The sequence below is a fragment of the Pipistrellus hanaki genome (genome assembly GCF_964339955.1).
Source record: "Pipistrellus hanaki genome assembly, chromosome: 16".
In the NCBI taxonomy this organism is placed as follows: domain Eukaryota; kingdom Metazoa; phylum Chordata; class Mammalia; order Chiroptera; family Vespertilionidae; genus Pipistrellus; species Pipistrellus hanaki.
The window spans coordinates 4009494-4033622 of NC_140518.1; the positions used below are offsets into that span (position 1 = coordinate 4009494).

At 61.1% G+C, this 24129-nt stretch overlaps 1 protein-coding gene across 1 annotated transcript; it reads left to right on the top strand.

Moving 5' to 3' along the window:
- Positions 1 to 3525: 3525 nt before the first annotated feature.
- On the top strand, positions 3526 to 23047 carry CDC42EP4 (CDC42 effector protein 4). The gene is made up of 2 exons (XM_084862150.1): positions 3526 to 3663; positions 20179 to 23047. Exon 2 carries the CDS (start codon positions 20307 to 20309, stop codon positions 21414 to 21416), a length of 1110 nt encoding a protein of 369 aa, XP_084718276.1. The 5' UTR covers positions 3526 to 3663; positions 20179 to 20306; the 3' UTR covers positions 21417 to 23047.
- Positions 23048 to 24129: the final 1082 nt, after the last annotated feature.

Here is a 24129-nt window from a genome sequence, read left to right on the forward strand (position 1 = left end):
CTGGTGGGTGAAGCTCTGGGCTTGAGGCGTCTGGGGGCCGCACAGAACATTCCTTCCGGGTCCCTGCTTCTGAGACTCCCTGCCTTTAGTTCACACTCTGTGGCCAGAGCTCCAGTTACATCCTTCTCCCCCATCCTGTCCTCCCTCCCAGATACACAGGACGCTGGGTGTCCTCTCCCACCTTCGGGGAATGTCCCCGCTCCGTGCTCAGGGGCCGCGTGTTAATAACATGAGTTAATAACACGTGTTAATAACACGTGACAGACAGGCGGGGTGCGGGGGGCCTGTGCCATCTGCCCTCTCCCTGGCAGAGGGATGGAGGTGACACCACAGGGCCCGGAAGCCTCTGTCGGACGTAGCAACAACAAACCAGAGCCTGGGTCCCTTGCATTGGACTTGGCCAGGGGTCGGCAAACTGCAGCTCGCGAGCCACAGGCGGCTCTTTGGCCCCTTGAGTGTGGCTCTTCCACAAAATACCATGACCTGGGCTAGTCTATTTTGAAGAAGTGGCGTTAGAAGGAGTTTACGTTTAAAAAAATTGGGCTCTCCAAAGAAATTTCAATCGTTGTGCTGTTGATATTTGGCTCTGTGGACTCATGAGTTTGCTGACCACTGATCTAGCCAACACTCTCTACATGGATACTCTAGTCCACGTGGAGATTCCAGTCCACCCAGAGATTCAAACACCAATCCAGCCCTGGCCTGGGGGCCTGGGGTGAGCACCATCCCATGCCCCTAGAGATCGCACGTGCCTGGGTTGTGGGCTCGATCCCCAGTAGGGGCGAGCAGGAGACAGCCAACTGATGTTTTTCTCTCTCTCCCCCTCTCCCTTTCTCTCTCTAAAATCAATAAAAACATATTTTTAAGAAAAACACCAGTCGGAAAACACACCATCCTGACTCCAAGGAGCCGTGGGGTGACCTGCTGTTTTACTCTCGGGGTGCACGGGCTGCCCTGGAGCCTGATACACGTTAACCCCCTCCCAGGAGTGTTCGTGGCTGGGAGCCGGGGTGGTAGGGAGCCATGTCCAGGCCCCCAGGTCAGGGATTCTGGGCGTTTCCCAGGCGGCTTGGCAGAGGTGGCCCTGCCCGCAAAGGGGCTCCAGGTGGTTCCCTAGTGAGAGAGCCCCCGCCCAGCGGGGGGCAGCGAACAGCCCGGGGTGGGCAGGGCCTCAGCTCATGGGGCTCCACTCCCAACTATGCCAGCCACAGGCCCCGCCCAGGGAGCACCCTGATGCACCCTGAGGTGTCCATCCGGGACCGTGTCTGACAACCGCGGTGGGGGAAGGTCGGGAGTGGGGGACTCGGAGAGAGATGGGAAGTCGCAGAGCATCTGTGTGGGAAGGGCCTGAGAGATGAGCTCATTCCAGATGAAATGTCCTGCCAAGAGTCAGACGCTATGGCAAGCGCCAGACCGGAGTGAGCGGGGCCTCCAGCTTTCCTATAAGAAAATGGGGTGACCCGATGGGACAGACCCTAGGGGGGCTGGGGCAGAACAATGCCCAGAACCCCATGCTAACACAAGCTGGGAGGCGGGAGGCCCCTGGGGTTGTAAGCATGACATGTGCCCAAGTCCAAGGGCTGGCCCGGCACCTGGGACGGGCAGAGACACATGCCCAGGCCTAAGGGTTTTATAGGTCAAATGACAGCGAAGGTGCCGTTGAGAACTGCCATCCCTCTCCAGAGTCAAGGGCTTAAGCTAGCCAGAAATGTCCAAGTGGGTGTGATTTAGGCAAGGGGCAGGCTTTTTTTTTTTCTTTTTCCCTCCATTTCCTCTGCTCATCAGTAGAGAACTCTAGTGTACAACTTCGCCTCAGTGGATACCTTGGAGGTTCCCAAAATTCACAGGTCTGGGACCCCAAATCCCAGAGGCAATGAGCCTCCCACGGGGGTCCTAGCCCTGCAGGGAGGAGCAGGGTCTAGAAGCATCCGAGCTCCTTCCCTGGGCAGCCTGTGTCCACTGTGGGCCTCCTGAGGGCCGGATCCGGCTTCCGACAGCCACAGGCAAACCTCAGCGCACGATCGGTGTGGGTGGAAGGGGCCTCAGAGGCAGGATGCTCATTCCCGGAAACACTTTGGATTTGTTTTAATCTTATCTAACTTAATTAACTGTTATTATTTTCTTTCCAGTTCTCCCCACGATAGAATTTGACCCCCTATGGACGCTATCATTTTCCCAACCCAGAAGGGGCGGGCAGTCCCAGAGAGAGCACCAGACTTTGTTCTGGGGATCAGCGCCATTGATAGGTAATCTAACGGGAGGGCCAACCCAGACACCCGTGAGGAGAACAGACTGCAGCCATCTGGCCCTAAAGACAAACTACTTTGTTTTAAAGGTGGGGAAAAGAGAAGGGCGGAAGTGCCTCTGGGAACTGGGAGTTTTCTTGGGACAGATAGGGCTTGAGTGTCGGATCTGGGATGAGCGAATGGGGGAGGGGGTCGCGGGGAGGGTTTACAACTATTAGCAGCAAAGAGGGGAGAGTACTAGCGGGAAGGGGCCCACGGAGGGTCACGTCCAAGGCCACGCTGGCAGGAGGGAGCCTGAAGCCTCCTCTATTTCCACTCCCTTCCTTGAAACCCCAGGTGGGGAGCGGCTAACAGCAAGGGAACCTTGACCTGCTGTGTCCTCTCTCCCTGCAATAATATTCCGCCGCAGGCCTTGGGGGGTGGCGGTCCTTTACAGATGGAAGCTATTTCTCTAAGAAGCAAACACAAAGCCTGCTTCGCCGAGGACGCGGATCCTGGGACTCGGGAGTTCAGCCGCTTAAGTTTCATTTGGAGGCGGGGCGGGCTTGACTCAGTGGTTGAGCAGCGACCTACGAACCAGGAGGTCACAGAAGGATCCCCGGTCAAGGGCACATGCAGGCTCCATCTCCAGTAGGGGGCGTGCAGGCGGCAGCCGATCAATGATCCTCTCTTCTCCCTTCCTCTCTGAAACCAGTTTTAAAAAAATAGACTTAAGGAAGTTTCCTTGGGAGAACTTGGCCTCGGCAGACCTTCAGGCAAAGGGCAGCAGGAAAGGCAGGGAGATCAAAGGCCGGCCCCTTGCCGACAGCCCCCTCACACCCCGCCCCCGGCCAGGCCCCTGGGCCCTCCGGTTTCCAGTGCGTCTGGGACGGAGTCAGAGATCCAGACGGCGCCCGGGGCCTCATCTCCCGCCGGTCCCGGGCCCAGGGGCGAGCAGAGGGGGCTTTGGGTGTCTGGTCGCTGCTCCGAAGAGCCTCGGGAGGTCCCCGGGCGGGGGGGGGGGGGGGGCTCAGCGCGCCCCAGATGGTACTGGGTCCGGGAGCGCAGCGAGGAGGGGGCCCCCTACTCCGAACCCCACTCCCCCCAAGGCCAGGCCCCCGCCCGGGCCGCCCCCCTCGAGCTCCGAGAGGCTCCGGCTCCCAGATTTGAACGGCGGAGGCCGGGCGGCCGGGCTGAGGCTCCCCGAGGCCATTGGCTGCGGCGGCGCCGCGTGGTCGTTGGCGCGGAGGCGGGCGGGGCGCGGGCGGGGCCTGGGAGGGGCGTGTCCCCGCGGCCGGGCCTGGCGGCCGGGAGGGCGGGCGGGAGCGAGGGAGACGCCGCGGCGCGGACATGGGCCGGCTGTCCCCGCGCCTCGCGGAGCCCGCCCAGCGCACAGCCCCGCGGAGCCCGCCGCGCGCTCGCCTCCCCGGGGACCCAGGTAGGCGGCCGCGGCGGACACTGCGCCCCGCGAGACCCCGGGGCGCTCCGCGTGGAGGGGCGGGGGGTCTCGGACCCTCCTGGGGGGACAGAAAGCCGCGATCGGGGGCGGGGGGCGGGGGCCAGGGCCCCGAGACCCCCTCTTCCTCCGCGCCGCCGTTCCTCCCGGCGCCCGGTCGTGGGTGGCGGGGCCGGGGCCGGGGCCGGGAGCCTGGCTCCCCGTGTCCGAGCCGAGCGGGGTTTGGCGGGGAGAAGACGGGGTGGCGGAGAGCTGGGCGATCTCCTCTCCGCAGATCGGGGCTCCCCGGCCCGGCCGGAGCGCGGTGGGTAGGATGGGGTGGGGATGAGGGTGCGGTGGGATGGGATGAGGGTGCGGTGGGATGGGATGGGGGTGCGGTGGGACGGGATGGGGGCCCGCGCGGGGTGTGTGTCGGCACCAGCGGCGCGCAGCCTGCGGGCTCCCCGAGGGGGGCGTGTGTGCGCCCCGAGTTCTCGGTGAATAAAAAGCCGATTATCCGCCCGCCGTGGCGGAGGCGTGCGCGCTCTCACTCGTACCCACACCGCAGTGCCGTGGGGGCAGGGGGGAAAGCCGGAAGGTGGAAGGGGGGCAGGAACTGCCTGGAAGGGAATGCCCGAGAACACTCTCCCGCCTCCTTCCCCGCCAGCCTCCTCCGAAAGGCCGGGAAGCGGAGGCGGGAGAGGCCGGCAGGGTGGGGCCGGGCCCGGGAGGGCGCTCCGCGGGGGACCGGCGCGCCGGCGGCTCCGGGCACGGCGCTCCCGGCGGCTCCGGGCACGGCGCTCCCGGCGGGCGGCGGCCGGGAGCGGCCGCTAATGGCTTAATCTCCGGCTTGGGGCGCTGGAGCCGCGCTGGGGCGCCTCTGGCCCCGCCCCCTCCCCAGAGCGCCCCCCGCCGGGGGTGGGGGGTACAAAACGGTCCCCTGCCCTGGGGGCGCCCCCCCAGCTGTCCCGCAGGCTGGGCCGCCGCCGGGGGCCGCCCCGGGCCCGGGGCGCTGGTGGGAGCCGGGAGCGGGGAGCGGGGGGCCGGAGCCCGGGGTGTGCGTGCGACGGGGCGGGGCGGGGGGAGGGGTGCCCTCCGCTAACTCGAACCAGATTCCTGGTGTTTCCTGGGGAGAGCCTGCAGCCCGGGCTCTGGAAGTTTTCTCTCTCCCCGGGGGGAATGAGGGGGGGCGGGGAGCACAATGCTTTTTCTTCTCTGGTCGTCGCCCCTTGCAATCTGACCGGCTCCCACGGCCTCCGCCGGCGGCCCCGGGGCCCGCGCTTCGCCCCCGTGTCTGCGCCTCTGGGTGGAGAAAGGGGGTCCCTGAGCTGTGAGGCCCCCGCTCCTCCCCAGAGGGTTTGGGGTGCTGGGGAGACGGCCCCCCATCCTTTCCCCCGCCTGGCAGCCATCTGGCCCAGAGCGGGCCGTCCCCATTCAGCCCGGGCAGACAATGAGCGGCCGGCCCGCTGCAGGAGGGCCTCCCGCAAAGCAACTTCGCACGGCCTGGGTTTCCAGTATCGCCCGCCCCCCGCCCCCCTCCGAGGCCGGGGTGGAGGAGGGGACCACCGCCAGGGTGGACTGGATTTTAAGAGAACAAAGAACAGGGCACAAAGGAAAGGGGAGCTGCGCTGTGGGTTCCCCCCCTGCAAAGGGGGGTGTGTGGGGCCAGGGCAGGGCTCAGCCCCAAACAATAAAGGCGGCATCTGCAGGCCCCGGTGCAGCTCCGTCCTTGGGGGGGGGGGGGGGTAGCCAGGACCCTGCTGGGGGTGTGGGGTGGGGGTGTGAGGGTGCCGTGGGTCCCAGCTTTCTCCCGCTGCCCTGTGAACCGCATGTGACCAGAGATTAGAGGGTTTGTCTCCTCCCAACTTGGACTTCACTCCGGCCCTCCTCCTTGAGGGCAGCTGCTCCTTCCCACCCACAAAGGGGTTCCGGGCACCTGGGGAGGCACCCAAGCTCCTTCTCCTGGTCTTTCCAGGGTTGGGGGGGGGGGGGTTCGGTATAAAAACATGAGCCTGCTCTCAGGAGGTGGAGTTTGGGGGGAGTCCCAGCTCCTCAGATACCCCTGAATGCATGGGCCCTGGCCACTCATGGCCCCATGCTCCTGTTCTCTCGGCGAGCTGCGGCCTCTCCTTGGAGCGTGCGCCTTCCATTTTCCGGGGTTTCTGCCTTTCCCCCTCCTTTCTCTCACACTCACTCGCTGATGTCCAGATCCAGCCAGAGATGCCCGCACAGATGAGTTATCTACAAAGTGGAGCAGAGGGAGCACAGGCAGATGTTGACCTGGGAAGAGAGGATCTGAGACCCTTCCTGACACCTCCCACCGGGGGCTTTCCCAGAAGCGCCTTGGGTTTGGCTCTGGCTCTGGCTCAGGGAGTCCCACCAGTTGGAGTGGCTGGTTGATTTCTGTGGCCAGGACAGGCTGTGCCTAGGTGTGGCAGGCAAGGTGTTAGCAGTCTCAGTCTCTCTCTCTCTCTCTCTCCCTCCTTTCCCCCCACCCCCTCCCCCTCTCTCCCCTTTGACTAGGTTGGGAGGGGAGGCGCCCAGGCCAGAGCGCCCAGGGTTGCTGCTGGGCAGTGGCCCCAGCCTCCTTGGCCGGACTTCCCACGGCTCCCAGGAGCCGGTCCCTGGTGGGGGAGGGAGGCGTCTGTCCCTCGGAGGAACAGGATCTGGGCCGATGCCAGAGATAAGGCTTGGGCGGAGGGATGGGGTTGAGCAACTGTACCCTGGGAGCCGAGAGCACTGACCCTGCTCAGGTCTCCTGACCTGTGTTCCGGAAGCTCTTCTCCGACCTTGGGACAAGGAGCCAGGCCCTGGAGCTCCTGGTGGAGGCCCTGAAGGCCAGAGCCAGGCGGGACTCCCCCAGCCCTCTCTGCACAGGGACGTGTGTGCGTGTGTGTGTGTGTGTGTGTGTGTGTGTGTGTGTGTGGTTGGACGTGGCCCTTCTCTGCTCGCAGCGCCTGTGAAGGAAGCTTAGCCTTTGGTCCCCCCTTCCCTCGTCCCCCAGTCCCCGCTGTGTCCCCGAGCCACATCCTGAAAACAGCTTCTTGGGGAGCCCTGGGCCTCCTTCCAGTGAGGAGGGAGGACATTCCCCCAGGCCCTGCCAGCCTGCAGCTTGGGGCTCCAGGCCAGGGTGGGTGCTCTGGCATCCAGGGCCCTCCTCTGCTGGGCATAGGGCTCTGGTGGTACTCCACCCAGCAGTTCCTTAGAATGTGGCCTGGGGCCCTAGCTGGTTTGGCTCAGTGGATAGAGCATCGGCCTGCCGACTGAAAGGTCCTGGTTTCAATTGTGGTCAAGGCCACACGCCCAGGTGGTGGGCTCGATCCCCAGTAGGGGGCGTGCAGGAGGCAGCCCCTCAAAGATTCTCTCTCATCAGTGATGTTTCTCTCTCTCTCTCCCTCCCTCTCCCTTCTTCTCTGAAATCAATTTTATATTATATATATATATATTTTAAAAGAATGTTGCCTAGGTCCTGACGCATCCAAAGGGGACTGGTGCTCCCCTTCCCCAGCAGGAGCACACTCAAATAACGGAGGTAGAGAGGCTGAGAGCACAGAGAACCCCGAGGGATGGCTGGCTGGCTGGCAGTAAAACTTACAGACACCGGTAGTGAGAACCCGGTTAGGTCCAAGGGACAAGGCTGTGTTTTGTCGGGGGGTTGAGCGTGCATTGTTTTTTATTATTTGTGCATTATTTGTTGCTGGTAGTAGCACCCACGGGCCCCCCGAAATCCTGAGTTACGGAGGAGAACTCTCTTCCCACCTCCCCCTCATTTATCCTGGTCAAACTGAAGCCAGACAGAGGTTAAGAATGAGCCCCTGCACCGCCCTGCTTCCTGGAAGGTGACAGGTGAAGAGGGGAGGAGGGAGCCAGAGGGGCTGCCGTCTGCACTGGGCTCCAGAAGTTTGGAGCACCCCCCTCCCCCCCTGTTCATCCTGGGGGCCCCCATGGACTTGGAAAGGGGTCAGCCCTGGAGACTGGCTTAGTGTCCTCAGGCAACAGTGGAAGTGCGTGTCCCAGGTCAATGACGTGTCCTCTTTGAACTTAGCGAGTGACAGTGGCCAGAGTGTCGCTGGGGATGCTGGGATTTTCCTCCTACTCTTCAAGGGGTTCACGCAGGGCAGCGGCCGAGAGGGCGTGCGACCCAGCGCCACGGCCCTTGTTCTCGGGGTGCTGAGGGCTTGGCGGACATGAGTTTACTTAATCCTCCCAGTAAGGCTCCGACATTCAGCATGTCACCGGTCCCTTTGAAAGCTGATGAGGAAACGGAGGCACCATGCCCACGGTGGCTGAGCCAGCTCCAGGAACCCCGGGGGTCTGACTCCTCAGGCCCCCACCCCCTCCCCTTCCCCCTGCCCCACTATATGCTCTGGCAGGACCGAGACCTCCGGCTCTGGGGAGAGTGCAGGCCGCCCGCCTCCCCCTGGAGGCCCCAGAGTGTCCTTTTAGTCCCGGCTCCTCAGCTGAGCACTGGGTCTCAGGAGAAGCGAAGTGAAACCGGCCGGGCCTGGCAGATCCGATTTCAAGCCCGGCCGCTTCCTCCTGAGGCCCCGGGGCCGAGGGGAGCCGGGCCACTCCCAGCGGAGGGAGCCCCAGCTGCGAGGAGACCGGAGACCGGAGGCCGGAGGCAGCACCGGGCAGCCTTCCCGGCTCCTGGCTGCCCCTCTGGAGGCCGGGGGGGGGGGGGGGGGGGGGGGGGGGGGGGGGGGGGGGGGGCGGCGGGAGAATGCCTCTCCAGGAAGAGCCCTGTAAACAAGCGAAGTTGCAAATGTCCTTGAGTCACTGGCTCTTCATTGGCCTGGCTCCTGGTTTGTTGCTTCCTGTCACTCCCAGGTCTTGGCTCGCTCCTTTCCCTTCCCTTCCGAGCCAGCCCCCGCCCCCCCACCCCCCTCCCGCTGCTCTCACCGCCCCCAGGCCCACAGCCCGGGCTCCGGGGTGAGGAGGGAGGTGGAGGCAGGGACAGGGGTGAAGGAACAGCGGGGAGAGGGGCCCATTCCCAGCCCTGGAGGAGTTCCGGGGGGGGGAGGGGTGATCTGTAGGTCCCAGGACTTTTCTGTACTTTCCCTGGAACGGTGAGGCATGGGGTGAGCAGACCAGAGAGATTTTCACCTGAAATTCTGTGCAAAACTGTGCGTCCTGTGGGTGTTCACGCAGCTGTACCCTCCAACAGACCTCCGAGGCCTGGGCCCCATGCTGTGACCTCCTGATTCCCCAGATACGGGGGACGGAGAAAAGGCCCAGAGGTCAGAATGGGGCGACCTGGACTCCCTGCTCTGCCCTCCGCAGCCCTGTGACCAGGGCACATCCCTGAACCCCAAGCCTCCGCTTTCTTAGGTGTGGGATGGGGGCGACGGTAAGAACTCCGCGGAAATGTTTGGAAGAACATACAAGAGATAAAGTCTTTCAAATGCCAAGACAGTGTGTTTTGTAAACTTTTTAAAAGGCAGTCTAATCAAAATGGGGCTTGGTGCAGAGTCCAAGCTCGGTGACTTAGTTCCAAGACCTGTGGGGGGAGTGGGGAGGGCGTGTCCACCCGGGGTCCAGGGGAAGGGTCCAGGATGCCATCTCCCAGAGGGGGGTTCTCCGCACCCCATCTGGGCAGCTCTGAGAGCGCCTCTGGGAGGTGTTTTTCCCCAGCTCTCATTTCCTACCTTAAGAACTACCGACGGGAGATGAACTTGAATGTGTCATTTCGCCTCATGCATCCAAAGTATTGTCATTGCACCGTGTCACCAGAAAAAATATTAATAAGATAATTTACTTTACGTCTTCACACAGAGGCTTCCATATCCAGTGTGTGTTGTATACCCCTCAGCGCATCTCAGTTTTGGATGCTCAGTTTCACAGGCAGTCAGAACTTGGAGTCCCCAAAATGTTCCCCTTGGAAAAGTAGATTCACAATCTCAAGCAGTTTTAAACACACTTGGGATTTCCACTTACTCAGTCAAGCATCCGTTTTTACATTTAAAATGAGTACAATGAAATGCTATAAAAATACGGAGTGGCTCGTGGCTACTGTCTTGAAGAATGAAGTTCAGATTATCCCTTCCAATGCCTGAACCTCTAGAGATGGTCCCTGTCAGTGGTATTATTCAACATTGTTTCCGCAATTGTAGCAAATATAACAGTTTAAGGATGAGGAGCAGCGGGGGCAGAGGCGCTGTGAGTTGCAGAGGATAATTGTCACGTTGATTAGAGCCCTGGCAGTTGTGGCTAGGTTGGAGGGTCGTCCCGTCCGGCACATGGAAAGGTCACGGGTTCGATTCCCGGTCAGGGTGCCTGTGGGAGGTGACCGATCAATGTTTCGATCAATGTTTCTCTTTCTCTCTCCCTGAACCTCTCTCCTCAGGGGAGGATTAAAAAAGAAAAGTGGAACGCTAAGGGGAGGGAGGATGCAAAACCCATTCACAACAAGAGACCATAAAATAAGCCAGAATAAACATGACAAGAAATGTGTGAGCCTCGGAGGAGGAAAACCCACAAAGTTTAACGGGGAAGGTCTGAGCAGAGGGGTGGGAGGACTTGAGGTTGTGCGAAGGCCGGTTCTTCCCAATGTAATTTATGGCTTCCTTACAATTCCATTGTAATCCCATCAGGATTTCTTTTGGAACTTAATGACCTATTTCTAAAGTCCATCTTGGAATAGCAAAGCCAAGAAATTTCTAGAAACATGTTAAAGGTGGGAGCATTACCCTACCAGATAAAAAGAATTTCACACCCCAAACTTAACTCATATAACAATTCTATAAAGGATCGGTAACATTACTTTATTGTTACATTTAATTTTTTTTTTAAATTTTAAACCACCCACAATTTTATAAGCCACAGGCATCTCTAGTTTGGTGTCTACATTCTAGACTGTTTTTAGAAGTGAATATTTTCATAAAGTTGGGAGTGGGGCGGGGGGGGGGGGGGTCTTTGCTTCAAGATATTAAAGCCAGCCAAAACCGGTTTGGCTCAGTGGATAGAGCGTCCGTCTGAGGACTGAAAGGTCCCAGGTTCGATTCCGGTCAAGGGTATGTATTATACATTAGTTGTGGGCACATCCCCAGTGGGGGGTGTGCAAGAGGCAGCTAGTTGATGTTTCTCTCTCTCTCATCAATGTTTCTAGCTCTCTGTCCCTCTCCCTTCCTCTCTGTAAAAAAATCAATAAAATATATATTTTAAAAAAAGATTAAAGCCAGAGACCATAACACAGATTTGACTGTGCGAAAATAAATAAGCACTCTCTGGGAAGGAAAACAGCCAAATCACCATCTGTAAGTGGGTGGGTGGTAGATGTGCCGACATTCTTGCAAAATATGACAGTCAGAAATTGAAGTAGCTTGCCCTGGCTGGTGTTGCTCAGTGGTTGGAGCATCATCCTGTACAACGAAAGGTTGCAGGTTCGATCCCCGGTCAGGGCACATAGGGAGGCAATGTATCTATGTATCTCTCTCTCTCTCTCTCTCTCTCTCTCTCTCTCTCTCTCTCTCTCTCTCGAATAGATGTTCTTTTCTCCCTTTCTCTCTCGCTAAAATCAATTCTTTAAAGCGATCCTTACCTTCATTAGTAAACAAAGAAATGCAAATTACAAGTGAGGGTGGCGGTGATTGTGTCCATCCCATGTTAGTGAGACTGTAACTTGGTAAAACCTTCTGGGGAACAAGTCAAACAAGAAGAAACCAAAGTAATTCTACTCGCTTGGAAGAATGCGTCCTCCGGAAGTGGTGAAGGACTTGGGCAGACTTAGCTGGAAGGATTTTTGTTACAGAGTCCAAACACAAAGGAAACAACCTGGCAGTCGTCCGGGGCCGCTGGATGTAAAATTCAGGCTCTTGGGATCCAATCTCAAACACTGTAACATGATTTACCAACATGTGCATATTTCCACCCAAATGTAAACAGTGGCTGGCTTTCTTCATTCATCTGCAGGGGGGGCCCTGCTTGTCCCATAAAAGGGGGGGAATGTCTAAATCGGCACTCCGCCATCGAAGGATCCTGCAAGCCCCTTGGGGAGCTGACATTCTTAACAGCTGCATAAAAAGTAAGACAAAATAGGTGACTTGAACATTTTATGTAACCTGATGTGTTCCAAACTAGAGGCCAGACGCACGAATTTTGTGCAAGGGGCCCGGCCCTCGCAGCCCAGCTTCGCCCTGAGGATCTTCTGGACGTCCGTTCCGCTGTTTGGCCACCCAGTCTAATTAGCATATTACACTTTTATTATTATAGACATTACCATTTTAATGTGTAATCCATATAAAAAATGTGAACGAGCTGTTTCACATTCCCGTTTTAGTATAAGTCTTTGAGGTCTAGTGTGTGCCCCTCTGCACGTGTCAGTTTGGCCTGGCCACCTTCTGAGTGCTCTTGAGCCACATCAGGCCGGGGCTGCCATGTCGGACAGAAGGAGTAAATTATTTAATAACCTCTAGAGAGGCGGCGGAGAGTGGAAGTCGCTGAGACGGTCTGGCCTGGACTGCTTCTTTCTTCCCTGGGCAGCGCATCCTCAGAGCCTCGCCAGACCAGAGCCTAGTGCCCTGATGACCCAGGACAGGTCACAGCCTCCCCAGTCACACCCCTGGGTCCTGCCTCCCACCATCCCTGCCGTGGAGTGTGTGTGAGCTGGGGAGTGTGTGTGAGCCGCGGAGTGTGTGTGAGCCGCGGAGTGTGTGTGAGCCGCGGAGTGTGTGTGAGCCGCGGAGTGTGTGTGAGCCGCAGTGGGAAGCAGGCAGTGAAACCAGGGCCTCGTCCACTTTCCTTTTCTTCCAGGAAGAGGCACGGGAGCCGGGAATGCTTGTTTTTCTCCGGGAAGTGGGATGTGCCCGAGTGTGACGGGCCAGGGCCGCCCCTGGGCCAAGGGGCCAGGTCTGGATGGGCAGGCAGGCAGGGAGGCTGGAGCGTGCGTGGGGCACCAGGGTTGGGAGATTTTCGGGAGAGCGTTTGGGCTAGGGTTTTGGTCTTGGCAGGTGGAAGTACCAAGTGACACAGGCTGGCAACTTGAGCGGGACAGGCATGGAAAACACTGGAAGAGCGGCCGTGGGCCAAGCCGGCTCCTCCCCAGGCGGGGAAGCCCAGGCCGCTGCTTCCGGGCCGGGAGGCTCTCAGAGCAGGAAGCTGGGATGAGGTCCAGGCCAGGAGCTGCCCGTCGGAGCCTGGAGCACCCCCTCCCTCTGTGTGCACCTGCTCGACGGTGGCCATTGAATAGGCCGGAGCCGGGTGCCCTCCTGCAGGAAAAGGACGTGTTTCCAGGGCCAGCAGAAAAGGGCTCAGATTACCGTCTCGTAGCTGGGGGACTGAGTGAGGGAGGTCACCCCAGCTGAGCCTCAGTTTCCCTCCTGTAAAACGGGGGCATGCATTTACGACGTCCCAGAACTGCCTGGCGTGCAGCATGGGGGCGCTGGCTGTCCTGTGTGACCCCCGCCCTCTCCCCTTTCCTGTGCTCCCTGCAGCCGCCAGCAGGCCTGTGGAAGCCGCAGAAGCAGAGCCTTCACCCGCCCACGGTCTCTGGGCCAGCATCCGCCCTCGGGTCACGCATGCTTAGAGCTTCCGTGTCACTGGACATGGGCCAGTCTCCGGGGTGGGGGCCGAGAGTTACCTCCTGCTCAGGTGAGGCGGCTGAGGCGTCGGGAAGCAGTTGTTGGGGAGTGAGCTCTTTTGGGGGTGTCCTCAGCCCCCTGGTTACCCCTGACGCGGTGGATGCTGTCATGAACACCCACCCTGAGGGTGTGCAAGAAAAGCCACTGGGATGCGGGACGGAAACACCGGAACTCAGAGACGTCGCCTGGCATGGGGTGGTCCCAAAAATGGGGAGACGAAGCCTTACTCACTGATGCATGGAGGGACAATAGACACATCAATAACATGTAAGAATGAAAGTGTGCCTGGGTCGTATGTTTATACACACGTTGAATCACGTGTGCCAGGTTGTTTATGTGCTGCGGCTATTCGCCTGGCTAGCGCTCTGGTGTGCGAACACAGGCTTGGCATCCGCCCATGACCTAGGGCAATGGTCTGCAGACTCATCAGCCCACAGAGCCAAACGGCAACAGGACAAAGATGGACATTTCTTTGGAGAGCCACATTTTTTTTTTTTTTAATTTAAACTCCTTCTAACGCCACGTCTTCAACATAGACTCGCCCAGGCCGTGGTATTTTGTGGAAGAGCCACACTCAAGAGGCCAAAGAGCCGCATGTGGCTCTCGATCCGAAGTTTGCTGACCACAGATCTAGGGCAAGTCCCTTCATTGAGTCTCTCCACGCCCAGGTGTTTTAAGGAGACGCTGACATGGATTGAGGATAATGGTGATCATTTCCGGTCCTGAGCTTGTTTGTTTGTTTTTTAAATAGTGGCAGTTTGGGCTCAGGTGCAAACAGACCCTTCCAAACTCGAGGGTTTGGGGCGGAGCATGTGGAGGAGCTAAAAATTCTGCAAAGCACTGCAGTCAGCCAGAGCACAGCACAGCCCCCGGGGTCCCTCGCGAGGGCGAGATGTGGGTCTGTGGGCCGGGGGGTCACGCACACCGCTCGCCGTTTGCGGCTGCCATCGGCCCTGTCTGCGGGTGGAATAAAACACTCTTCCGCCGGCCCCGGACGTCTTATCTTCCCAGGGAAAGGCTGCTGAGCTTTCCAGAAAGCGCCGGCTCTTTCCCTGGCGACAAGAGCCCGAGTGTCTAGCCTCTTAGAGTTGTGGCCGGTGTTACCCAGTTTCTTGCACAGCCCCCTTTTGTTCAGCGGGCAGACCTGGCAGCAGAATGCCTCCCCGCTCCGGCAGAGTTATGTTCTACCTGGTGGTGGCTTGTCGATTGTCCCAGAGAGAAGGGTCCATGGCCCACCAGGCGAGACCTGCCCCTGGAAAAGGGCGCCAGGGTCCCCTTTGAGTCTGTCCTTTCTCTCCTCCTCCATCCGGGCCCTCACAGCTCCCGGTGTCTCTGCCTTCAAAAAGGGGCCCAGCCGGTGTGGCTCAGTGGTTGAGTGTCAACCTATGAACCAGGGTTCGATTCCAGGTCAGGGTTCGATTCCCAGTCAGGGCATATGCCGGGGTTGCAGGCTGGATCCCCTGTGTGGGGTGTGCAGGAGGTGGCCAATCAATGATTCTCTCTCATCATTGATGTTTCTTTTTTTTTTTTTTTTTTATAATATATTTTATTGATTTTTTACAGAGAGGAAGGGAGAGAGATAGAGAGCCAGAAGCGTCGATGAGAGAGAAACATCGACCAGCTGCCTCTTGCACACCCCCTCCTGGGGATGTGCCCGCAACCAACGTACATGCCCCTGACCGGAATCGAACCTGGGACCTTTCAGTCCGCAGACTGACGCTCTACCACTGAGCCAAACCGGTTTCGGCTCATCATTGATGTTTCTGTCTCCCTCCCTGTCTCCCTTGCTCTCTGAAGTCAATAAAATATATATATAAAAAAAGAAAGAGGAAGAAGCAGCCTGGATGACTTGCCCGTTAGAAACTGCTTCCACCCCGGCCCTCCATCCAGGCGCTGCCTGGCTAACGGAGAGGCAGGCCCTGGGTCCTGGGGCCCTGGGTGTTCAGTCTGTTCCTCAAACATCACAAGCTTGTTCCCACATCTGAGCCTTTGTCTATGCTGTTCCTTCCACCGAATGTTCTGGACCAGCCTCTGGTCCTCCTCATCCTTCGGTTCTCAGCTCACAGGTGCCTCTTCATCACCCACACTCCATCACCTTGTTTCCGTCTGGACAGTGAGGACTGCGAGGTGCCATTCTGTTTGCCTTTTTACAACCTGGCTCCCTCCCCCCTCCCTCCCCCCACACGCACACTGTTCAGGGAAGGCAGGGGTATGGCCAGCCCTCTTTTCACTGCTGTGTCTCCAGGGCCCAGAGCAGTGTGGGAAAATAGATGAGTGTGCAGTAAATGAGAGAGGGAGCAGGAAAGAGCGAGGCAGAGACAGAGAAAGAGTAACCAATGGCCCAGCCAGTGTGGCTCGACCTCTGAACCTGGAGGTCACCGTTCGATTCCCCATCAGGGCACATGGGAGGCTTGTGAGCTCCATCCCCAGGAGGGGGCGTGCAGGAGGCGGCCGATTGATGTTTCGCTCCCTCCCTCTTGAAATCAATACAAAGATCTTATTTAAAAAAAAAAAAAAAGAGAGAGAGAGAGTAATGAATGAAGCCTCTTGCGGTCATTCCAGCCAGGAATGACGCCGTGCCCGAGGCCCCTTCTGTCCAGCCAGGCTGCCTGATGCGGATGTCGGGTGGAGGGGGCTGGGCAGGCAGTGGTGTCAGCGTGTGTACTGTGTGTTCCGGGGTGAGCTGCGGGTCAGCTGTGGGTCAGCTGCAGAGTGGGAGGCCTGCTTGGCTGCCCAGGACTATCCTGTGCGGGCCAGGCTGCCAGGGACTTGGCCTGCTGTGTGCCTACCGACTGCAGGCCAAGCAGATGGGAGGACCGGGGGGTGAGTCTCTGTTCCCCGGATGGGATTGGAGCGGAGCCCGGGGTGTGGACTGAGTGGACTGACCAGGGCCCTGGCCTTCAGCTGCTTCTGCCTTGAAGGAATGTTCTGTGGTCAGTGCGGCCGAGGGCAGAGGAATCTGGTTCCACCAGAGGCTGGGAGAGGCGGAGAGCCGTGGTCACTGCCAGGAGAGTGGGATGTGGCTTCCGGGGAGGGGTGGGGTGGGGGTGTCCTGCCCAGGACCGGCTCTGGGGCGTGGCCTCTGAGGCCCATTTCAGCCACTTCCCCAGAGCTGAGTCACGGCGCTGAGCCACACCCCCTCCCAGAACCCCGGCTCCCTTGGCAGGTCCCCTTGTGGGGGAGGGAGGGCGCCAGGCCTCCTGAACTGGCCCCAGGCCTGGCCCGGGCCACCTGCCTGTATTTGAACCCGTGTTCATCTCCTCACCCCCAAATCCTTCTGTGAGAAGCTTAGGATGAAGTTGTCACTCGGGGGCCTAGAACAGCCCCCTGAGCTCCCACCAGCCCTCAAGCCTGGCCTGGCCAGTCTGCTCTGCAGCTCCAGGTGGCAGAGCCCAGCCCCTCACTGGGCCATGGGTCCTTTTCCTGCTGGATGTGGTTGGATTTGTTCACGCCACAGACCTGTCTCCGGCTTCTCAGGGGGTGGGGCCCTGCAGGGCCCTGGGTGTCCCGCGGCTGGTCTAGGGTTTCCCTGCTGCCCCGTCACTCCCTCTGCTGCATAGCCCTGTCCTGTGGCCATGTGGCCGGGATACCCAGTCCCTGCGGGCGGCCACGGAGCCTGCGGTTTCCCTTCTGTTCTCCAACAAGCACTTGAGATCGGAAACCACAGGCTGCAAGTTGCTTTCTGGGTCTGGGGATTCCTGCCCTCATGGGACTCAGGCCGCTCGGTCCCTGTGCCCGCCATCCTGACTCTCTATGTCCCGCCCGCCCCTCTCTCTCTCTCTCTTCCTGCTTGTTCACCTGCTTTATTTTCACCTGCGTGTTCCCACTTCCGGGCAGCAGTTCTTAACACCAGGGGTGAGGCTGCCCCCCAGGGGACCCCCGGCATTTCCAGGGACGTTGTGGTTGTCACGGCTGGGGAAGCGATGCTTTTGGCATCCGATGAGGTCGAGGCCTGGGGGTGTTGCTGACCATCCTACCAGCACAGGACCGCCCAGGACCGCTCCGCCACCAGGAACGACCGGGCTCCAGGGGCCGGAATCCGCTTCAGGGTCAGACTGGAACTTTCCCCAGGGAGCACCAGGCTCCTCCTCTCTCCGGACTTCGCCCTCTCAGCGGAAGTGGGAGGGCTGCTCCTCGGCTGACCGGGATGCTGCCTCCCGGAGGCCTGGGGGGAGTGGGAAGAGCTCTGGCCCGGAGCCCTGGTGAGGGGAGGACCCCAAGGCCAGGGCTCTTCGAGTGTCTAATTTAGGGGGTCAGCCAGCGATGGCCCCCCAGGCCGAGCCCTGCCAGTGGCTTATTGTGGGAAATGAGGTTTTATGGGGACACAGCCAGCCCTTTGTTCACGTGGAGTCCGCTGCTGCTTTCCTGCTGCGAGGACAGTTGCATGGCGACGGCAAAGACACTCTTAGGCGCGGAGCTGAAATCTCAACTGTCTGGCCCTCCATAGCCCTAGCTGGTTTGGCTCAGTGGATAGAGCATCAGCCTGGGGACTGAAGGGCCCCAGGTTCGATTCCATGCCTGGGTGGGTTGTGGGCTCTCAATCCCCAGTAGGGGGCGTGCAGAAGGCAGCCAATCAATGATTCTCTCTCATCATTGATGTTTCTATCTCTCTCCCTCTCCCTTTCTCTCTGACATGAATAAAAATGAAAGCGTCTGCCCATCCCTGGTCTGGCTGCTCCCGGCTAATTGCCTAGAGGTCAGGTCCCAGGGCGTGGGCAGCCGGAGGGGCGGGCAGGGCAGGGTAGGAGAAGCTGCTTTTCCTAGGGCTGGGAGGGAGGAAGAAGAGAGCGAGGAGGAAGAGCTGCCCGGCATACTGGGTCATGTCAAGGCCTTCTGCACGGTCCGCCCCGGCTCTGAGCCAGCCAGCTCACCTGTGCCAGCCGCAGGGCTGCCCCGGGGCCTGGCTTATCCCTCGGAGAACTCTGCTGGGGTGGCCAGCAGTGTGACTGCCTGCGGGGAGGAGGGGCTCTGGCTGCAGGGGGAGCCATGAGACCGGCCTCAGCAGCTGGGCTCGGAGGAGAGCGTGGGACGGGGTTAGAGGACACAGGGAGGTCAGGCTGGGGGCCTGGAGCCCGGCTGTCGGCGGAAGCAAAGCCAGCACTGTCCTTGGCCTTGGGAAGGCGAAAGGGAGAAAGTCAGGGCTGGGGAGGGGAGGCCGGGGCCCTCCCGCAGGTGTTTGAGGCCAGCTGTGCTGTGCACTGGGAGGGGGGGCCCGGCGGTGAACAGTCCTGTGGGAACGTTCTGGAAGCTCCCAGCCCAGCGGGAGGTTGCAGTCCAGCCAGCAGGGGTGGGACAGGATAACGGTGCCTGCTTGGGGTTGGGGGTGAGGGAGGAGGCGGGCAGGACGCTACCTGGCTAAGGACGGTCTCCCAGAGGAAGTGGCACCTCGGCGGAGCCCTGAAGGATGCTGGGCGAGCCAGGTGACCGCGTCCCAGCGGGGACTGCGCGTGTCCAGTCCCGGAGCCCAGGAGAGGGGCTCGGGGGCCAGGGCAGAGTGCGGGCGTAGGGGAGCGGTGAGCGGTGGCATCGAGTGGGCATGTGGTGACTGATGGCTGGACCAGGGGGTCTGCCTGGGGAGTCCGATAGGGTTTATTTTTAGCTGACGGACTAGAAAGGGACACAGTAGGGAGACCTGTGGGGCTGGTGTCAGGGGCCGGGTGGGATGCGGTGGCCTAGCTCGGGGCAGTAGCGGAGGTGGGAAGGGAGGAAGAATTTCGGGGGGCACCCACGGGTTGAACTTGGCATGGGGAAGGATGGGCCTGCAATGAGGGTGCTCTTAGCAGGACTGGTGACCCAGCACCCCCTCACCCACATACTTGGCTAAGTCCCTGCGCCTGCCTATCCCCACCCTGCTCAGTCCTGTGCTGCTGGGTTTAGCATTTGGGGGGGCAGGTCCCTCCTGAGAGAAAGGGGCCAGTTTGGCTCCAACACTGAACTTGAACTTGAACTTGACGCTTGCCAGGTGCTGCCTGGGAGGTGGTGCCTCATGCTTTCGCGTGGCCCTCTGCTGTTCCGCAGATCGCAGGGACCTGGGTCATCTGGTGTTCGGCCTCCTTGCACCCCTAGTGATTAAAGAAGTTGGGAGAGAGTCTCCCAGTCTTGATCCTCCCCCCGGGGGCAGAGGGTGGGTCCTTGACAAAGAGGAGACTTCGCAGGCGGGATCCTCCTTTGAGGGACACCCAAGCAGGGCTGCCAGGCTGGGGAGCTGGTTCTGTGGATCCCGCAGCCCCACCCCAGTTCTGATTCAGAAAGTGAGCCGGCCGCCCACGGAGGCCGAGGTGCCAGGCAGCAGCGCCCTGGGGCCTGTCCCGTCCTCTCCCTCCTCGGAGGGAGGTCGGTGACTCAGGGTGAGGCGTCCACTGACTTCGCAGGGATCGAGGTCAGACGGCAGGAGGAACTTCCCGCGTGTCTCTGCCCAGAGGAGCCGCGTCCGGGGCTCCGTCTGGCTCTTTCCTGCTCTGCCGTGTGGCATCGGGGCGCACCTCCACCTCCTCACCAGTGAATGCGGTCCTGTTGGCCCTGTCAGCGCCCTGGCTGGCGGAGGAGGGGTGGAGGGCGGGAGCCGGCATTGTCCTTTGGAAGAAAGTGCTTGCTCACGCTCTCTCTCTCTCTCTCTCTCTCTCTCTCTCTCTCTTCCTCTCTCTCTCTCTCTCTCTCTCTCTCTCTCTCTCTCCCCCTCCCTCCCTCCCTCTCTCAGGTTTCAGGGGATGTGTGTCTGTGGCCCCTTGAACTCCAAACCTTGAACTGCAAAGCCGTCCCACCCCAGAGGACCTGTGGATGGAGAGGGAGGGCGGGGTTACGGCTTTGATTGCTGGCTCCCGTCCTATGGTTTGGCTGGGGTGGGAGCTGGAGGTTTGCATAACCGCCCTCGGCTGGCAGATGGGCTTTTGTGCAGGAGGCCAGCCCCGGTTAACCCTCTCCTGCTGTTCTCCTCCCGCAGCTCCATGAGGCCGTCCTCCCCGGCCCCTCCGCCCGCCGGACCTCGCCTCTGACGGACGCCTTGCACCTGACAGACAGACGCCAGCCCCACCTGCAGCCTCGGAGGCCCCGCCTCCGCCCCCGGGCACCATGCCCATCCTCAAGCAGCTGGTGTCCAGCTCCGTGCACTCCAAGCGCCGCTCCCGCGTGGACCTCACGGCCGAGATGATCAGCGCGCCGCTGGGCGACTTCCGCCACACCATGCACGTGGGCCGGGCGGGGGACGCCTTCGGGGACACCTCCTTCCTGCACAGCAAGGCCGGGGAGCTGGAGGGCGAGCCCCCCGACGAGCAGGCGTCCGCCGCGCCCTCCTCCTCCTCCTCCTCCTCCTCCAAGCGCGGCCTCCTGTCCCGCAAGTTCCGGGGCAGCAAGCGGTCGCAGTCGGTGACCCGGGGGGACCGGGAGCAGAGGGACATGCTGGGCTCGCTGCGGGACTCCGCCCTGTTCGTCAAGAACGCCATGTCCCTGCCCCAGCTGAACGAGAAGGAGACCGCCGAGCGGGGCGCCGGCAAGCTGCCCAAGAGCCTGTCGTCCAGCCCCGTGAAGAAGGCCGGCGGGGGCGGCGGGGAGGGGGACCCCGAGGCGGCCCGCGGCGGGGAGGAGGGGGTGCCCCGGCCGCGGAACGGGGCCGCCTCCCCCCACGCCCTCGACCCCCTCCTGGACGAGCGGGCCTTCGGGGACCTGACGGACCTGCCCGTCGTGCCCAAGGCCGGCTTCGGGCTGAAGCACGCGGAGTCCATCATGTCCTTCCACATCGACCTGGGGCCCTCCATGCTGGGCGACGTCCTGAGCATCATGAACAAGGAGGAGTGGGACCCGGAGGAGGAGGAGGAGGATGGCGGTTACCACGGTGACGAGGAGGAGCCGGGCGGCCTCCCCAAGGTCCCCCTCTCCGGGCCGGGGGCCCCTCTCCCATCCAGGCAGGAAGGCAAGGCCGGCCGGGACTCGCCCCTGCAGCCCCCGCCGGCGCCGCAGGACGAGGGCTGGGCGGCCGCCGCCCCGAGTCCCGGCTCCGCCCGCAGCCTGGGCAGCCACACCACGCGGGACAGCAGCTCCCTGTCCAGCTGCACGTCCAGCGTCCTGGAGGAGCGCAGCCCCGCCTTCCAGGGGCCGGAGAAGGCCCGGGCCCCCCTCCCCAGGCAGCCCGACAAGGAGTTCTCCTTCATGGATGAGGAGGAGGAGGATGAGATCCGAGTGTGAGGCCGGCCGAAGTGGCTCCACCCGCGGAGGCGGCTCCACGCCCCTGGCCCCCCATCTCCCTGCCTCCAGCCCACCCCCTTCCCGTTGAGGGGGGCAGCCAAGAGCCTGGCTTCGGCCACGGACCCTGGGCCTCACGGTTGGGTGGGGGGCGCTGGCCGAGCCTGGGGCCCGGGGAGGACTGGGGCGCTGGCCCTGGGGCCTGACGCTGTCCACAGCCCGGCCTCCCTGCGCTCCGTGGGACGGGGCTGTGTCCTCACGTTGGCCTCCGACGGTTGCCAGATGCCCACCTGGCTGCCCGCCTGCCACCTGCCGTGGTGCAGGTCGGCTCAGGGGCGACCTTTGGCCAGGGCTAAGGACAGGGCTCTCCTGCCTCCCCCCAGGCTCCCTTGGAGTTCCTGCTGTGGCCTCACAGTGACCTCCCCTCCCCCTTAAACGTGTGTCACCGGAGCCTGGGGTGGGCACGGCCGGCCCCTCCCCCTCCCCGCTGCCCCAGCACATGAAGCCTGAGCGCCTTGGAGGAGAGCCGCACTGACAGCCCTGATCACTCCTGCGGCCCCTTCCCCCGGGGGGGGGGGGGGGGGAGGGCGGGGCGGGGGCGGGAGCCCTGGGCTTCTAGCCTTTGGGGGACGGGCCTGCCAGAGGACACCGGGCAGGGACCGCTGTGGCCCCGCAGCCCCTGGGGGTTTTGCCGCTCTGTCTGGCAGGTGGCATCTCCGAGGGCAGCTTCCGGAGCAGCCCTGGATCTGCCATCAGAGGGAACTCCCTTTCAGTTTATACTCCGTGCGTCCGACCTCCACTGAGAATGGTATGGGGTGCGTGTCTGCGTGCCAGCCCCCCCCCCCCCCCATAGTATGAACGGCAGGAGGCGTCCAGTGTAGTAGGATATTTCTGGAAAACGGCTTTTTTTTTTTTTTTTAAGTAATATATCATCCCTGGGGGGGTAAAAGTTTTTGTTTTGGGACTTAGTAATTCCCTCTTCTCTGCCCCTCCACACACACACAGCTTCTCCCTTTCCCAGGCCTCTCGCCAGCTGCGGAGGCAGGGGCCCTGAGGGCAGAGGTACCAGGGCGGCCAGATGTAGCAACAAAACAGAAGGATCGTGGGGCTGTTTTATTTTGTTTTGTTTTTTGGGGTATTAAGTGTGCCCTTTGCCGTGCGGAACACACTCCCATGGAACAGTTACTGGTGTTCCTCTGAAGTACAGATGTCAGCCCGTGTCCTCTAACCCTGCTCAAGGGGATTGCGTAGGCGCCTGGTGTGAGTCCCAGGGTGAGCGGATGATGGCTTTTCTGTCCTGGGAACAGGCTGACCCACTGCCTCTGTCCCCTGGCAGCCAATGGGGGAAGGGGACGGGGGAGCGGGAGGAGGGGTGTCGGCTACCGCAGGATCCAGCGGGGGGGGGGGGGGGGGGGGGGGCGCTCCAGCCTCCCGTTTGCTGCCAGATCCTGACTCAGACACTAACCTGCTCCGGGCCCCGGTGCCCCGTGGGTGCTCGGTTCCCAGTAGTGCAGCCCCCGCTGCCTGCCCCTGAACCCCCTCCCGACGGTGGTCCGTCCCAGATTCTGAGCTGTATATTTTTTTCATGAAGTTGTTAAAACCGCGAGGCAACAATAAAGAAGCCCTATAGCCTGTCTGGTGTGCACCTCTGTTTCCGGGAGGGTTTGCTTGGGGTTGTGGGTGGGTAGGGGGTGAGGGTGGGGTCAGGTCGGGATCCTCAGGGCCAGAGGTGGCTTCCCTCGCCGTGCCTTCGGGGCCTGGGCAGGCTTCAGGGGCTCTGGGACTCGGGGTCCCTTGGGCGCTCGGCTGCTTTGTGCTCAGCAGCGTCCTCGTTATGTGTGGGGCCTGCTGTTCCCATGGGACTAGGCTGCAGACCTGGCCCCTGCCCGGCGTGGGCACTGTTGTGATGGAGGCTGTGTTCTGGCAAGCCCCAGGGGCCCACACACGGGCTGTGTCACCACCGGGACACGGCAGGTGCCTTTGACCCTCTGCCCTGGAAAATCCACCTACAGGCAGATGTTCTGTCCCCTTCAGCCTCGGCCCAGTGAGGCTGGCTCTGGTGTCCCCGTTCTGTGCGCCGGGAGCCCATGTGGCCACGTTCTCCAGTCACCAAGCCATGGAGTCAGGACGTGGCTGGTTCAAACCGCTTCTGTGCCCGGCAGGGGTGGCTCAGTGGTTGAGCATTGACCTATGAACCAGGAGCTCATGGTTCGATTCCCGGTCAGGCCCATGCCCGGGTTGCAGGCTCCATCCCCAGGAGGGGGGCATGCAAGAGGCAGCCGATCCGTGCTTCTCTCTCACCATTGATGTTTCTATCTCTGCCCTCTCCCTTCTTCCCTGAAATCCATAAAAATATATTAAGCACAATCACTCCGTCACTCACAGGAGCCGGGAAGCTCCATTGCTCGGGAAAGTGAGGTCAGGGGTGTGTCTGCCCTGGGTGGGGACCCGGCCACTCCTCCACCCACCTGCCTCACCACCTTCCCTTCCTGGCACTGGCACCCGCCTTTGCCGCCGCCGTGGCATCTCTGAGAGGAGTCAGCCTGGGCAGGGCTGGCTCTGCCAGCTGATGCCCCTGGCATGCCCCTCCATGTGGGGGCCCCTGTGGCTGAGTCCCCGGAAACCCGGTCCCTCTCCCCGTCGTCGACAGAGAAAGCTGGGCGGTGCTCATCCTCGTCCTGGGAAGCAGAGAGAAGCACAGTTCAAATGCTCCGCT

What these genes read in the sequence shown, in the direction of transcription:
- CDC42EP4 (XM_084862150.1), top strand. Translation starts at nt 20,307, where the DNA reads ATGCCCATCCTCAAGCAGCTGGTGTCCAGCTCCGTGCACTCCAAGCGC.